The sequence below is a fragment of the Lissotriton vulgaris genome, chromosome 6 (genome assembly GCF_964263255.1).
Source record: "Lissotriton vulgaris chromosome 6, aLisVul1.2, whole genome shotgun sequence".
In the NCBI taxonomy this organism is placed as follows: domain Eukaryota; kingdom Metazoa; phylum Chordata; class Amphibia; order Caudata; family Salamandridae; genus Lissotriton; species Lissotriton vulgaris.
Genome location: NC_141694.1, coordinates 881,538,676 through 881,556,067, shown reverse-complemented (window position 1 = coordinate 881,556,067; position 17,392 = coordinate 881,538,676). Strand labels below are relative to the sequence as shown.

Here is a 17,392-nt window from a genome sequence, read left to right as displayed (position 1 = left end):
TTTCGATAGATGGGACATGCTCGGGATCTCGGAATTTGGAGATCTTGTTCGTAAGGGTGAATTGTTGACCTTTAACGACCTTCAGACTAAATATGCCCTAGCGCCCACTGAACTTTTCCGGTATCTGCAAATCAAACATGCTATTCTCGCGGTGGTCCCGGATCTTGCGAACCTCCCTATGACCTCTCCCCTTGAAGACAGACTGCTATCGGAACCTCTCCCAGAGAAGGCCATTTCCCTCACTTACCGTAAATTATGCAATAATCTCCCTGACCCCTTTCAATCTCTGCGTTCCAAATGGGAAGCAGACTTGGGCCCTTTAGACGAGGAAGATTGGCGCTCTGCCTTAATGTCCCCAAGAGAATCGGCTATCTGCCATAGATTTAGGCTGATCCAATTGAAGGTGTTACACAGAGCATATATGTCTGCCCTCACCTTGGCAAGGATTGGCCGACACCCTGACACCCTGTGTTTGCGTGGATGTGGCCTCCCTGGTACCTTCTACCACATTTTGTGGGATTGCCCAGTGGTGCAACAATTTTGGGATGGAGCGATCCGGAAAAATGAGTAGCTCCCTAGGGAAACCGCTCTTGCTGACACCCAAGGAATGTGTCCTTAACATCTGGGGGGCCAATGACCTGACTGACCCTGAGCTGCAATGGGCGGCATTGGGCTTTTTGTTGATAAAGCGCTCGATAGCGATGAAATGGGGCTCGCCGGACAAAATATTGGTGGTGAGCTGGGTGGCTGAAATGGATTGCTGCATGATCGCTGAAAAGACAGTATACAAGATTCGTGGATCGCCCAAACTGTGGGACAAAAAATGGGGGCACTGGAATATTTATCGAGGGGAGCTATGTGATTCTCCTACAGTTGAATTGGCCATGTCCCGAGATGGCCATATGGGAGGACCTGCACTGTGAACATGTAATTATATTTGATATGTGTGTGATTCGCTGAGAGAAGTAGAGCTTGCGACTGTTTCTTGACTCTGCTTTCCTGTTTTAGTTTAAAAAAACAAAAACCAGGTTGTTATGGTATCCTTATGTGGATTGCTAGTTCTGCGCTTATCTTATTTTGCTACGCCGCCGGACCTCAGGGCTGTCGGCTGAAGGGCTGTGTTGCTTGCCGTGGTTATGCTTACATCTGCTGGCCCCTGGGTTGTAGGCATTGAAATGTGTTTTCCAGAACTGAAAATAAATGTTTTTTCAAAAAATAAAATCCATGTCAGTTAAGGAATGCAACGTATGTGTCCTTCCTTATGGAGGTGGTAAGTCAAGTGGGGGAGGTGTCATCTCTACAGAAGTCAATCGCTGGCTCTGTTGATGTCATAGCGGCACCCATTCGGAGTCATAGAGCACAATGGGCACCTCATCCTTGGAGTCTTTCGAAGTCAGCATTGGCTTCGAAGCTCAGGGAACCGGTGTAGAGTTTGGATCTGGACAAGATTCAGAGGAGGCCCAGTGGTGGATTCAGAGGGATCAACTGGCACCGATGGCAAATGCACTGGCGGTATTCCAGATGGAGTGTCTCTCAGCCCTCAGGGGCCTAAAGCCACACCAGAGAGAGTCAGTAAGGATCCGAGTAGGTGGAGCATGGCCTCACAGAACTCTTTGATCTGCCTCTGTGTCGCAGACAAGGTTTTATTCAGCAGTAACTCTTTGCAGCAGCTTCTTTCTGAGTTTACTCCTCTCACTGTTGACATTGTGCATGACAAAATTTGGCCAAGGTCTTTAAAGTTCCTTCTGGAACTGCGCTTTCTTAAGTTCTTTAAACAAATTGTTGATACTGTTACTCTCCACTTACAAAATTACTGTAATTGACACTTTCTACAGCTTCTGTTCTTTTGTCTTCAAAGAAGCAATTGTTTTGCCCTTGCCCAAATCTAGATTTCCTAGTTCACGCCAATTACATGACATTATAGCTGTCTCTACCTACCAAAATAATTAAAGCAGTGTTCACAAGCAACTGCCTTATTTCTGAAACTGGCTTTTTTGTGAATCTGCTCCAGCATCATCGACATTTATTTATTTATTTATTTATTTTTTTGCATTTGTACGGCGCTACAGCTACCCAAAAAGGGTTTCCCGGCGCCTGTGACATTCGATTGGATAGAAGGAAGATAGCTAATTGTGGTAAATTACTGCAATTGCTTCTGGAACAGCCAGGTTTTTACGCATTTTCGGAATTTAATATAGCTTTCTTCTTTCCGAATCTGCGGGGGGAGTGAGTTCCATAGAGTGGGCCCTCTCACAGCAAAAGAGCGCCCTCCCATTTTTTGCAGTTTGAATCTTGGAACAGTGAAATTTGCAGCAGTTTGAGATCGGAGATCCCTTGTTGGGAGATAGGGGGAGGCCAAGGCTTGTAGGTAGCCGGGTGCAGTTTTGGTTTTAATTCTGAACATATATGTCAAGGTTTTGAAACTAATCCGATGTTCTATCCTGAGCCAGTGTAAATCATTTATGTGTTTTGAAATTCTGTCAAACTTTGGGATCTTGCATAGGAGTCGTGCAGCAGAGTTTTGGATCAGTTGCAGTCGTTTAATCACTGCTAGATTTGAGCTCAGGTAAAGAATGTTACCGTAGTCAATGCGGGATGTTATTAGTGCATTGACTACGGTTTTTTGGGTATTTTGGGGCAACATCCAGATAATTTTCTTTAACCATTTTATTATGGTGAAACAGAGGCCAGCCACTTTATTTGCCTGCTGTTTCATCGACAGAGTATTGTCGATAATGACTCCTAAATTTCTCACTTGTGTGGCTGGAATGGGAAGGTTACCCATCTCTGTTGGCCAATGTGGGGGGCACCAAAGTTCTTTTTTTCTTCCCAGAAGGAGGACCTCAGTTTTATCCCCGTTTAACTTCAACTGGTTGGTGGTCATCCAGTTGAAGATTTCCTGAAGACCATTTTTCAGAGCAGATGGGGTTGAAGGATTTGACTCAGATAGAGAAAAAATGATCTGAGAGTCATCAGCGTATGACATTAAGGTAAGGCCAACGCAGTCGGCTAGATCGGCCAGTGGTCTCAGGTACAAATTAAAAAGCAGCGGGCTCAAGATAGAGCCCTGTGGGACTCCATATGGAGTGGGGAACGTATCTGAGCATGCAATGCTAGATTTGATCTGAAAGGATCTGTCGGTTAGAAAAGACTTTATCCACTGAAGGGCCTCGTTGCGGATGCCGAATCTCTCTAGTGTGGTCAGGAGAATTTTGTGTGATATGGTGTCAAACGCCGCACTCAAATCTAAAAGAATGAGTGCGACAGTCTGACCCTCATCCAGGAGTTTTCGGATTTTTTCTGTTACACCCAAAAGAGCAGTCTCCGTTGAGTGTCCTGCACGGAAACCTGACTGCGATGGGTGAAGGAGGTTGTTGTTCAGCGTAAAGGAGGTGAGGGTAGCATGTATGTGTCTTTCCATCAATTTAGAAAAGGCGGGGAGTAAGGATATAGGCCGATAATTCGACAGGACCGCGGGGTCAGCTGAAGGTTTTTTCAATAATGGGGTCACGATAGCGTGTTTCCAGCTTGACGGGACAGTGGAAGTTAGAAGAGAAGTATTTAGCACGTTTGCTATAGTAGTTAAAGGGGAAGTGTCTAATTGTTTTAAAAATCGAACTGGGAGAGGATCACAGGGAGAGCCTGAGGAGATGGACTTCAAAGACGTTTTTAGGGAGTCCAAAGTTATAGGGGGCCATTTCTCAAGAGATTTTCCTTTCTCCAAGGTTTTTTGGATGTACTGCTTTGAAACAATGTCCTGAGGACTAGTTGTGAAATTTGTGACAATGATTTCAATTTTGTCGTTAAAGAAGGTCGCCAGGTCTTGACATTGTTTTTTTGTTAACGGGTGGGCTGTAGCCGTTGTTTGCGCACCCGCTAGATCCTTTACTATATTAAATAGGGTCTTTGTTTTGTTTGTGGCATTGTTGACGGTGTTTGCTACATAAAGGGCTCGGGCTTTCCTACAAGAGGTATGATACGCATTTCTTGCATTATTGTAAATTATTTTATTTTCATGGATGTAGTTTTTGCGCCATTTCCTTTCTAAAACTTTGCATTTAGATTTTTCATTTTTGAGGGATTCATTGAACCAAGGGGCAGGGGGGCGGTGGAGATTTTTTTTTGCCCCCGTTAACGGAAGGCATTGGTTGGCTGCAGTATCCAGCCACTGGTTGGTAGTTGTCGCAATGTTTTCCATATTTTGGTCATAAAAGGGGGTGCTAGTTGTAAGTACGTTGTTCAGTCTATGCATATCTAATAGTTTCCAATTTTTCATGGGTTGTGCAGACCAGGTAGTATTCCTGGGAGGAAATGGTTTAGTTAGGCTGAAACTGACGAGATGATGATCTGACCAGCATATGGGGCTGGTTTGGGTCCATTTTAGGTCAGGGGTATTAGAAAAAACAGGGTCCAATAGGTGACCTGCCCTGTGTGTAGGACCACTATTGAGAAGCGTTAGGTTTAGAGCAGTGAAATCTTCTATAAGATTACAGCACGCCACATTAGTTTGATCCTCGAGGTGCAGATTTAGGTCCCCTAGGAGTGTAAAATTTTTAAAATTTAACAGCAATGGGACATGGGACAGAACAGCCACAGTAGTCATTTTACACATTATTTTAGACTGTGACAAGCGGCATCTTTGGTCGTTTTGGACTTATCTGCTACATTTTACAAGATTCCTCCCCCAATTGTCATTTTCTCTTTGGAGGGCGCAGTGGTGAGAGACACAGAATTACAATGGCTTGACTCAAGTGGTTTAACACTCTTCTCTTCACTCTACATTTAGTTCTGATCAGAGAGGGGCACCTAAAGCCTCTTCCAACTTTGTTTATATGTTCCCCCTTCAGCGGTTACAAAGTCTCACAGGTTTCAGTTCTATTGTTATGCTGACGATACATAACATGTTTGTGTGTCGAATATTTCAACACAGAATATCAGCAGAACAAGGCTTTGCAGTCCTGGCTCAAGGCAATTTGATCTTAGATTTCTAAGAATCATGTCAAACTGAACACAGAAAAAACGTAAGTTCTTTTGTTTAAGTTCTATCATCTTGGTGGTCCAGTTTCTTATGGTAACCTTCTTTCCCCTCCCAATAACCCTCCTGGCAGACCAAAAATATTGGTATTCTGATAGACGATTTTGTTATCTGTGGTACAGTATACTTGCAGAAAAAAAACTCCTCCTCCATCTCCTTCTCAAAAAATGGCTTTCTCTCGGGGCTTAATTAATGTGTTCTAAATTGGTCTTCAAGAGTAGCTGCTTCATACTTTTTAGGTAATAGGCTGGTAGGTTCTAGGACTCCATCCTAACATTTACATTTCAGAACATTTTGCTACATTCCACTAGTTTCAGATCAACATTTGTGTTCTTTCCAAGGCTGTATGTATTTGCGAGAGAGCCTGGCTAAGCTCAAGCTCCAAATTTCTATGTTCAAACTTTGAGCATTATGTCCCTTTTTGCTTTTAACAATCATGATCTGCTACCTTGATACTCCCCTGCCTATTGGCATATGATGATAAGTGGCATTTACCTTTCATTATCAGAAACAAACACCCATCCCTGGACACTTCAACTTCTGTAAATTGCAGGCTGTTCCACAGTCTCATCTTGGACTAGTGTGTTTCCATAGTTGATTCCAGAAATATCAAAGTGCAAAGTGCAATGATAGTTTGATAAAGGTAAAGACGCCATGTGCTTGGGCCCATATGACACTCCAGAGTATGGAGCAGCTTAAGTGTGTAGACCGTTTCGAAGGCTGCTGATAGGTCTAACAGGATTAGAAGGCAAGAATCATACATAAAGCCTATATGTTGAATTTAATGCAGAAACTTTAACGTTGCAGCCTCTATACAATGATCTGGGGAAAAAGCTGCTTTGGAAAACAGGTCGCAAGTGTTCTTTGTCAACAGATTAATTTAGCGGTTGGCAACATGTGACAGATTTATTTTTCCTAGCCACAGAAGGTTGACTGCTGGGCCAAAGGAGCCATTAAGGAGAGGTGAAAAGCAGGGCTGGGCTATTCTCACACATGAGCACTGGTAGCAAGTCTCATATTTGAAGGTTTCTCCCCTGTCAAAATGCAGCAGCCTTCCAAAACTATTTTGGGGACATTTAGGCAGTCAAACAGATTGAAGCACCAAGTTTTAACATGAACCAGGAAGCCTGGAACATGTCTGACAGGAAATATTCCACCTTCACATTGGATCGTCTAGTTAATGAGTGCTTGTTATAGCATCCAAAATATAAGCAACACTCCATCTGCTAATGCATTTCTGAATATTGCTGAAAGGGCATAGAAGTGATGCTGACACTAAATCGCTGTGGCATAATAGAGTCCTACCTTGCAACGGACTTGCTCGGTATGAAGTTCATCGTGGTGATCAGGAAGAGGCAAATTAAGCTGTTTCTTGAAAGTTCGCAACCGCTCCAGTGACTCAGCTATTCCTTTCTCACATTTCTCGCAATCCTGTAATAAAAATAATAAATATTGATAAATTTGTGCAAACCACACTTTTACAGAAGCACATTTGATAAAAAAGCTCAAAGACTTCTTGTTTTCACTACATCGTCTGTATTTCTTCCCGTATCATCAGGTTGGTGTAAAAGGCAGTCTGCCAGGCTGGTAAGGTATTCCCGGGTACCATCTGTAGAGAACTGGCTTTGGTTGGAGTTACCCCCGCCCCATTTTTTTGCCCCCTTTTTAGCTATTAGAATCTGATTTTTGACACTGTGCACAGAGGCCTGCTAACCAGACCTTCGTGTCACTGCTCCTTCCCTGAAACAAGATATTGTCTAATTGTGCAAAACAATTGGCAAAGGACATTAGCACCCTGTAAGTACCTAGCAAATGGTACTCCAGGAACCTAGGGCAGGGGTACTAGAGAGGGTCCCTAAGGGCTGCAGAATATCCTATGCCACCAGACCCACATACAAATTCCAAAAAGCCTGCAATTCCGAGCTGCGTGACATGGTGCAAACCATGAGTGTTAACACAACATGACCCACTCCTTTGTGTTGTGCCATAGTCACTCCATCTAATATACGTAAGTCACCCCTACAGCATGTTATTGAGCCCTAAGGCAGGGTGCATTACATTTTATGTGAGGACATATCTTGATGAGCAGATATGTTCCTGTGATGTTTAGTTCTATTACTAGATATAAGAAGTGAACAGGGAAGCCATTTTGAGTACGTGCTGTACGCTGGTGAAACCTAGCATATGGTACTCCAGTTACCTAGAGCAGGGGTACCGGAGAAGGTACTTAAGAGCTCCAGAAAGTGCCACCTTAAAGGACCCACATACAAATTCCACAAAGACTGTAATTGCAGGCTGTGTGACATGGTGCAAACCATAAGTCATAACACGTCATGACACAGTCACTCCATCTAATATATGTAAGTCACCCCTACAGCATGCCATTGAGCCCTAAGGCAGGGTGCATTATATTTTATGTGAGGACATATCTACATGAGAAGATATGATCCTGTGATGTTTAGTACTATTACTAGATATTATAAGTGAACAGGGAAGCCATTTTGAGTGCATGTGCTGGACACTGGTGAAAACAAGTTCCCCAGTTACATGATGGCTTCACTGAGAGTACGGATGTTTGGTATCAAACATCTCGTATTAATTAAGGAACCCTGATACATGTGTCGGATTTATTAATACATGCACATACAGGGCACCTTAGAGGAACCCTCTGAAAACCTACCAACCAATGGTATGCTGACTGACTGGTTCACGCTAGCCTTCTGCCAGAGTCACGTTTCTGACCACAAGGGTGAGGGCCTGAGCTCTCAGGAGGTTGGAAAGAAAACCTGATTGGGTGGAGGGTGTTCACACCCCCTACCAAAGGATGACCTGCCAATTAGCATTCCAAGGTAGGAGAACGTTAAAGAAGACACCACCTTTGACATGCAAGTCTGGTTTCCCTCACAGGAGAGGACGCCAATTCCCTTTATCCATAGCCCGTTGGCACCTGAACAGGTGGGAGAATTAGATGATCAGGGAGGCGTGCCCACCCCAGGCTAGTACTACCTCTAAGGTGGGCTACCTGAAGTGCACCCAACTTTTCAGAGTTGGCCATCTTGATGACGGAAAACAAAGAGATTCTGGGACAGGGTTATGCCCACTTCCCACAGGAAATGGTCATGTAGGGGTGTAGTGACCACAGGGGTAAGTAGTTCATTGGCTACTACCCCTTACCCTCCTTAATGCCCTTAAATTGAGTATATAGGGGACTTAGTGATACCAGATCTTCAGATTCTGACGGATCAAGGGAAGGAGTGGACAAAGGAGAACCCTACCACGAGAACCGAGCTGCAACAACTGACTTGGCACCAGCCCTGCCAGCCTGATTGCTGGCCCCTACAACTGTAGAAGAAGCAGCCTTGTCATGCCACTGTGAAGTCTCCAAGAAACCCTGAGTCTGCCAGTTCTTTCTCAATTATTTGAAGAAACTCGCTTGGAGTTTCTTCAAATAATTGTCAGCTACTTGCATGCATCGCCCAAAATCAACAAGGAGAACACAGACACCGAAACCCCCAATACACATATTTTGTTTCACGGCATCCTTGTTTTTGTTGTTCTACTGTTTTGTTATATCCGTCAAAATTCCCTGTAACGCCCCCCGACCGGTATGCTGTTAAAGACTTGCACATAACAATACTTGTTGTATATTCTTGAATAGGGACCTTTTCGAGCCATAGAATTTGGGACGAAGATGACACTCCTACTAGCTCTCTGTAACTCCTTGCTCTCCCCCTATATTTTTGCTCTGTTTATACGTATTGTGCATGATGCTCGTCTATGGTCATATTAAAACCAAATAAACAGATTTTGACCAAAAAAAAGTACATGTTATTTGTATAAATTGGTGTCGGATTTCTTCATTGAGTGTTGTCTCATTTACTGCCTTTGTTTGTGTAATTAATGTTTAGAACTAACCTCTGATATGCCTAGCTGCTCGCCCACACTCCCACAAAAGAGAGCATTTGGTGTGTTATTTGTGCCTCTGTAATTCCTTTGGGGTTTGATTGGATTCTCTGCACAGTGTACCTCATTTTGGTTCACTGTATATGGATCCAGCTTTTTAGTAGCTGGGACTTCGACATATTATTAATGCAGAAAGAGGGTGGGAGGTACTTTTCTAGGCTTAAAAAACAAGATTAAACTGGAGATTCAGATTACATCTACTGTAAGTGTGCCAAGTGGATGAGGCTGTGACATTACTAATCTGGAAGTCACACCTCCTAAATAAGGTGCTGCTCTTGCACTTCACATGGGTAATTTTGAAACTCATTTCAGTTGATCCTCAAATAGAAAATACAAAGACAAGAATAACTGATTTAGTAATAAATTCACATGTATGGTTCTAGGGATTCTTTAAAAACAAACACTCATTGCTAAATATGCCTGGGTAAACCTAGTAATAAGAGCAGGAGAAAAGAACACCAACATCTTCACAAAGAATTGGGAATGAGCTTCTGTTTGACTATTCATATAGAGGCTATTCATGTAGAAAATGTAATTACAAACACAATATTCCCTGAAGGAGTCACAGATGAAAAGAGATATAGAACCACGCTTAACCCCTTAAGTGCTGCTGACGGCCACCGGTCGTCAGCAGCGCTACCTCCCCAGTGCTGCGCACGACCATTGGACGTCCATTTAGCACTGGTTCCAATGGACAGCGCAGCACTGGGGAGGGATGTTTACACGCAGCTAAGGTGTTAAATCAGTGGCAGAGAGTCATGCATAAGACTTGAGAGCAATACTCAAGAGCACACAGAACGATCGATATAGTAACCAAAAACACCACAATGAGTATGGGACATGAGTTAAACCCGGATTGATTGGACACAGAGCACAATTATCCCCCGTCTCCTAAACAGTACTACAGGATAAGTAAACAGAGTTGTAATATGGCCAATGTTCATTGTGCGTGTGGGAAAGGGCACTTTTTTTGCATAGTTACCCCCTTACTTTTTGCCAGATACCTGAGGCTAACTCAACTAAGTGTGCGCTGGACCCTGCTAACCAGGCTCCAGCACCGGAGATCTTTCCCAAAACGATACCATTGCTCAAACAATTGGCACACCTCTGGGCCACGTATAAGTCCTTTGTAATAGGTACCAGTGGTACCAAAGGCCTGGTGATAAGAGAAGGTCCCTTAGGGCTGAAGCATGTACTGTGTCACCCTGAGGGGTCCCACACCAAACACATGCACACGGCCATTGCAGGCTCTCTGTTGTGGTGTGACTAAGCTAACAGAGTCGACATAGCACACCTACCTGGGTGCCACGCCTAATCACCACTGATGGTGGCATAGGTAAGTCACTCCTCTGGAAGGCCCTATAGCCCTAAGGCATAGTACACTATACCACAGGTTAGGGCATAGCTGCATGAGATGCCCCTACAGTGTCTGAGTCCATTCTTGTACACTGTGCAATGAAGCCAGTTTTAGTACATGGGCTGGGAGTTTATCAACACGAACTCCACAGTTCCATGATGGCTTTACTTAAGACTGAGAAGTTTGGTATCAAACTTCTCAGCATAATATACCCACACTGATGCCAGTGATGGATTTATTATAAAATGTACTCAGAGGGCATTTTATAGATGCCCCCTGAAAAACAACCCACTTCTAGTGTAGTGGCTGACTGGTCCCTGCCAGCCAGCCACCATCAGACAGGTTTCTAACCTCGTGGTGTGAGAGCCTTTGTGCTCTCGGAGGTCAGAAACAAAGGCTGCTCTGGGTGGAGTTGCTTCACCCCTCTCCCTAGCAGGAACACTAACATGTGGTGGTTAGCCTTAAAGGCTCCCGCCTTGTGTTATGCTGATTTGGGCAACTCCAACTAGTGGAGATGCTCGCCACCTGTACTAGCCGCACTTTTTGGCAGAAGGACTGGCAGGAAAAGTAGTAAGCAGAGTAGGAGTAACCACCTTGGCCTGGCACTCCCCTAGGGTTTACAGAAGCTGAAGTAAACCACATTCTGAAGAATTCTCCTTCTTCATTTGGAGAATTAGGCCGGATAGCAACAGGAATATTCCCCTCTCCCCAAGGGGGTGGGGCATCCAAAGGGTGTAGTCACCCAAGGGGAGAGAAGCAATTGGCTACTGTACCTCGACCTCAGTAACACCCTTAAATTTAGTATTTAAGGGCTTCCCACAACCTTGCTCCTCAGATTCACAACCTATGAAGATAAAGGACCTAAGTACCATCCAGCAGTGTAGAAGAAGACAACAACTGACTTGGCCCCAGCCCTACAGGCCTGTCTCCTCCTCCAGCGATGCTGCTTCAAAAAGTGGCATGTCCTTCAGCCAGCAACATCCAAGAACCCCAGGGACCTGCGCTGCTTTCAACAAAGACTCCTTTCTCCCGAGGGCACCTGATTTGTCCAGAAAAGAAACTAACCCAAGGTCTCCGGATCCAGGCGGATCTGCGACACTACACCACTCTGCACCTGATGCCCACGGCACGAGTCCAGGGCGCCCACCGACCCAGTGATGTCTCCTCGCGATCCTGACCTGAGATCAAGCATTGGGCGACCTCACCTGAACTTTTCCATGATGCCTGAAGCCTCAACTTGAATGGTCCTCCCGACAGCGACAGTATTTGGTGAGAGAAACCCAATGTCTAAAGACACCCCTGGACTCGCAGCCCCCATCCCTTGGTGTGCCCAAGCAAGGGTATCCTGGCATCCTTCCACTATCCAACTCAACTCTCCAGTCGTTGGATTCCTTCAGCCAGTCTTCTGGTCCACACCTGCAGTCGTTTTCTCCAACTGGGGATCTCCATTGATTTCTACAGGGCACCCAACGGCTACTTTGCACCCTGCACCTGGCTGCCCCTGTGCCGCTAGTTGTGCAGATCTGGTGCTAATTGTTGCCCCCCTCAAAGCTGACCTTAACACCCAGGGCCTGTGTCTCTGAACCACTGGTATTTACCTGCAACCAGTGCCTTTTCGAGGTACCCCAGCTCCCTTAGGATAACATTGGGCTCAGTGATGTCTGCACCTGGCTGACTCAGTGCCGCTGGCGGTGCAGCAACGACCTTGGTCTGACCCTTGCCCAGTGCTTGTCAAACCCGCAGAAGACTGAACTTGTTAGTCGAATACTTGCCTGAAATTGCTTACTTGTCCTTCCTCTTTCAGGATTGCATTGGTTTACTCGGTATTGCACTAAGTGATGTATCTGAGAATAATACAAAGTACCTCTTTTGACTTTGACAAATCTTACATGCATCTCTAAAGTATTTTGAATACTTCTACAAACCTTTGCCAACTGTAATTGAAAGTACTGAATTTATTTAATTTTTACTTACCAGTAACTGAGTTCAACTTGGTTCCTAAAATAAAAATCACTAAAGTAATATATTTTTGCAAACATTGGCCTGGAGTTAGTCATTGAGTGTGTATTCCTGCCTTGAATGAGAATGTACAACAAATGCATTCACACTACCCTCTGATAAACCTAACTGCTCAGCCCAGATGCCACTAAATTGAGAGTAAGTTATTATCTACTTTATCCTCTGCAATACCTTTGGGGACTAACTGGACTCTGTGCAGATTATGCCTCATTTTGGTATACTATATACAGATTAGCATTTTGCAGATTGATTTGCAATTCAATAATAGTGGCCATGGGAGGAGCTACGACAGCAAGCAATATGGCCGCATAGTCTCTCGGCTCCGCTGTCCTCCGTCTTTCGCTCGATGATCCTGTCATCTATCCTGATTTCCCGCCCCATATCCGTGTGTGTGAACTAATTTGCAATCTGATGGAGCAATCCCGAGATTTTCCCGACATTGTGGAGTGGAGTAATGTCGAGGTTTGATTTGAGGCCTAACCCAGTCTGGAAGCCGGGGTCTCGAGTGTTGGTCCAGCCGGGTCCGAGTTGAACAACAGCAGACCGGTGAGGGCGGATGGGTCCGGTCCATGGAACTTCCGACATCTTTTGAATTGCTTTGCTGCAGATCTGCTGTCTGACACTGTACCGGAGGTGAGGAGACGAGTGACGCCCGAGGCGGTGTGGTGGGGGTCCCTGACCCGGAGGCCTGGCGTTCAGATCGCCGGCGCCGTGGGGTTGGAGACTTGGCGTGCACTAACGCTTGTTGACGATCTGTCCCTCACGGTTCATTCCTGCTCCGACTAATCTTACCCCGGGGAAGGCGCCTCTCCGTGGGGATAACGATGCCTGATGTTATGCGGAACCTGGCGGAGCGGGCTGAGTGCGGCCCGTCATTGCGGTCAGTGCTGGCAGCCCTTGAGACGCTTCGGGCGACTATGGAGGCCCAGGCCTGGACTCTGATGTCGGCAGCGGATGGAATTAGTAGATCGGGACCGGACCCTGCCTTGCTGCCCGAGGCCCCGTGGCCAATTCACTTCTCGCCAGCTACCTCAGCGGTGCATTTCGACCCGGTGCTTGGAGCTGTGCCTGCCCCTACAGAAATGGAACGATTCGAACATGCGGAGATCGACGTTTCAACTATATGGTCGGAATCTTTGGTTCTGCAACTGGCGGAACATTTAACTGCTGTTCCCGATTTGGAGACTTTTGGTCGACATTGTGAACTGTGTTGGACTGTGTTGCATCCCCTTCCCAGCTGGTCCATCAAGATGGCGGACGGGACAGTGCCTGGCCTTGGAGTCGGGGAGGGGCATCGTTGGAACCGATCGTCTGTTTTGGGTTTTGCCATCCTTTATCCATCTAACAGACCATGTTTCGGCAACTTCTGTGTAAATTTGGACAACTTGACGATGGGGCTCTACTTATCGGAGGGAACCAGCAAATTTGATCGACGGGGCCAAGGCTGAGACTGTTGTTTGGGGCTTCACATTATGGTTTAATTGGTAATGGGATTGCTTCACTTGATTAACGGAGACCGGGGCGGGGTTCATAGTTTCCTCCGGTGTACTTTTATTGTGGTCTGCTCGATTGTGTTAGCTTAGTGGGGGATTCTTCGTTAAGGCGGTGGGGAGAGACCGGGAATGCGTATGATATAGCCCTCCTCCATTTTTCCTTTTAGGGTAGGGGTTTAGTCCCTCCTTTCTTTCCCTTGTTCTTCCTATATTTCGGGTTTCCGTTTTGGGGCGACAGGCACGCTGCTAGGGGGGTAGGCCATAGTCATCTGCAGGGGTGCAGGGTGGGGGTTTGGGGGAGGGGAATTTGGTTTTCCGTTTGTTTCTATGGCCTTTTTCTCTTTCTTATCTTTTCTCGCTTTCTCTTTCGTTTCTCCCTTTTTGGGTCAGCGTAGTGGGTCTATTCTTCTGTCAACTGTCGACTTTTTATCTGTGCCTATACTCTTCACTGTATTTTAGTATCACTGGGCGGGCGCTTAATTGGTGCAAACGGTGATTATATGCTTGTTTATCCTGAATTGTATGCATTTGCGCCACTGTCTCAAATGAGATCGAGTTAATCGTGGAACTCCAACTATTTTGCCCGCCCTTTATGCGATTTTGTGATATTGTATGGCACCTGATCCTTCTATTTTATATTATAAAATGGAACCTTTAGTATCCTGTTATTCGCATTGTATGTTCAACAGCCAGTGTTGATTGAAGTTGTGATACATTCGCTTCCCGAGAAACTGAGTCTTGTCCTAATTAACTTGCTATGATGACACTGATTAGCGGCCGGCCCCGGTGGTTGTAGGCCCATATTTGTAACTGGTTGAAGTATCAATAAAGGTTTTCCAAAAAAAAACAAAAAAAAAATAATAGTGGCCATAATTAGTATAATGTATGTATGAATGCACAATGTTTACAAGAAAACACAAAAATCCGATTGCATTCACACTTATCCTCGACTTTGAACTCAAAACCACCTTATTTTATGAGACTTCACAAACAAAACACATTTTTATGTCAGAATATTCCAGACAAAAATATCCTCTGACATAAGGATAATGTTACTTACCCAGTAAGCATCTGTTCTTGGCGTGTAGAGCTGTAGATTCACATGTTTTGCATACTCCTGCAATCTAGTGTTGGGTATGGATGTTTGCAAGTTTTTTTTCTTCGAAGAAGCCTTTCGTAGTAATGAGGTAAGGTACCTCCTACTTTCGGTGATAGTGCGCATGGTCATCAACTCCACTGTTAGATTGTTTTCCCACAAGAGGGTGAGAATGGAGTAAGTGTAGTATAGAGATGTCAATGTGTATAAATGTACATTGAAGAACTGCAACAACTACAGGTACCAGGGGAGGCGGGTTGCCACATGTGAATCTACAGCTGTACATGCCAAGAACAGATGCTTACTGGGCAAGCAACATTATCCATTCGAGGCATATGTGCTGTAGATACACATGCTTTGCTTAGACTTTAAACCAGTATACTCCCAAAGCGGTGGTTAACCTATAGATGTTGCAGTTGTTTGTAATAGAGTTTTAAGTAGTGCTTGGCCTACAGTAGCTTGTTGTCATGCTAACACATCTACACAATAGTGTTTGGTAAATGTGTGTGGTGGTGTGTACCATGTAGCTGCTTTACATAAGTCAGCTAGAGGGATGTTACCTAAAAAGGCTACAGAAACCTCTATTTTGCGAGTGAAATGTGCTCTAGGGGGTATAGTTAAAGTCCTTTTGGCTTTAGTATGGCATGTTTGAATGCATTTAACAATCCATCTTGCAAAACCAGATTTAGAGATAGGATTGCTTTTTTTGAGGTCGAGCAAATGCTACAAAAAATCGTTTTGTTTTGCAAAAGTCCTTTGTTCTATCTATGTAGTACAATAAAGCTCTTTTCACATCAAGTGTGTGAAGAACGTGTTCTGCTACAGAATCAGGCTGAGGAAAGAAAACTGGTAACTCAACCGACTGATTTAAATGTAAAGCAGAAACTACTTTGCAAAGGAATTTGGGATTGGTCCGGAGAACTGTCCTGTCTTTATGTAGCTGAAAGAAAGATTCTTCTAGCGTTAATGCCTGTAGCTCATAAACTCTCGTCAGTGATGTGATAGCAATGAGGAAAGCAACCTTCCATAAGAGGAACTGTAGAACAAGTTACTTACCTTCGATAACGATATATCTGTAAGAAGCATTAGTTAGGTATAGATTCCTTACCTTAGATTTACCCCCAGGCGTCAGAGTGGATCCGGAAAGTTTTTCTTCAGCAGTACCTCTGTGCGTCGGAAGGTGGCGTTGGTCGGCTCCACGTCCATCATTGGCATTGTGTCGTCGGGATGACGTTGCAGTAGCTACTTAGACGCCACCCTCGCTGATGTCAGTTCTGTACACAACTTTCCACGCCAGAAACGCAGAGCCATGCAAGACACTGACCACTGGTACACAAAACTAGGGCCCTGAAAGGATATCCTTAACCCTAAAAAAGGAGGATGGGTGGGGTGGTAAGGAATCTATAACTAACTAATGTTTCCTACAGCTATATCATTACCGAAGGTAAGTAACTTGTTCATCTGAAAGAAACAAGTTACTTATTGATTCCTTACCGTAGAATAGATACCCCAGCAATACCAACCCCGGTGGTAGGTCTGCGAACCAATTTTACACCAGAAAGTCCTGGAGAACAGAACAGCCAAAGAAGCTGTCACTCGGACTTGACTGTCCAGGCTGTAGTGTTTCGCAAAGGTGTGCAACAATGCCCACGTAGCTGCCTGACAGATATTGTTCAGAGAAACTCCTCGCCCTAAAGCAGTAGTGGCCGCCGTCGCCCTGGTGGAATGGGTGCACAACCCCACTGGAGGCTCCTTTTTCGCCAGAGAATAATAGGCCTTGATACACAAAATGACCCACCAAGAGATAGTCCGTTTGTGTACGGCCCAATCTTTTTTGGCGCCCACTTAGCCAACAAAGAGCTGGTCATCCACCCGGAACTGTTTTGTGCGGTCCAGATAAAAAGACAATGCATTTTTTGGGTCCAGACGGTGGAGCTTCTCTTCCTCTTTGGAAGGATGCTGATGCGGAAAGAAGGTGGGCAAAGTGATGGTCTGCCCAATGTGAAAGGCAGTGACAACCTTTGGCAGAAAGGATGGACGGGTTCTGAGGACAACTTTGTCCGGATGCACAGAGAGAAAAGGAGGCTTCGAAGAAAGAGCCTAGAGCTCACTCACTCACCTGGCAGAAATGATGGCCACCAGGAATGCAGTTTTGAGAGTTAAAAGCCTCAAAAGACAGTTGTGAAGTAGCTCAAAGGGAGCGCACATTAAATAAGTTAAGACTAGATTCAAGTCCCACTGAGGCATAATGAAAGGAATGGGGGAAAGAGATGAGTTGTGCCTTTCAAGAATCGATTAACAACCGGGGACTTGAAAAGAGAAGGCTGATCTGGAAGCCGAAGGAAGGCAGAAATGGCCTCGAGATAGCCCTTGATAGTGCCCAGAGCAGATCCCTGCTGAGCCAAAGAAAGGAGGAACAAGAGAACCTC

At 45.1% G+C, this 17,392-nt stretch overlaps 1 protein-coding gene across 1 annotated transcript in view; it reads right to left on the bottom strand.

Annotated features, from left to right (window-relative positions):
• Nucleotides 1-17,392, bottom strand: part of SYNE1 (spectrin repeat containing nuclear envelope protein 1) — a 2,319,318-nt gene that overhangs the window by 355,419 nt on the left and 1,946,507 nt on the right. The window contains exon 128 of the mRNA XM_086926873.1: nucleotides 6,341-6,466. Within this exon, the coding sequence (XP_086782999.1) occupies nucleotides 6,341-6,466 (126 nt within the window). The remainder of the gene's footprint in view (nucleotides 1-6,340; nucleotides 6,467-17,392) is intronic.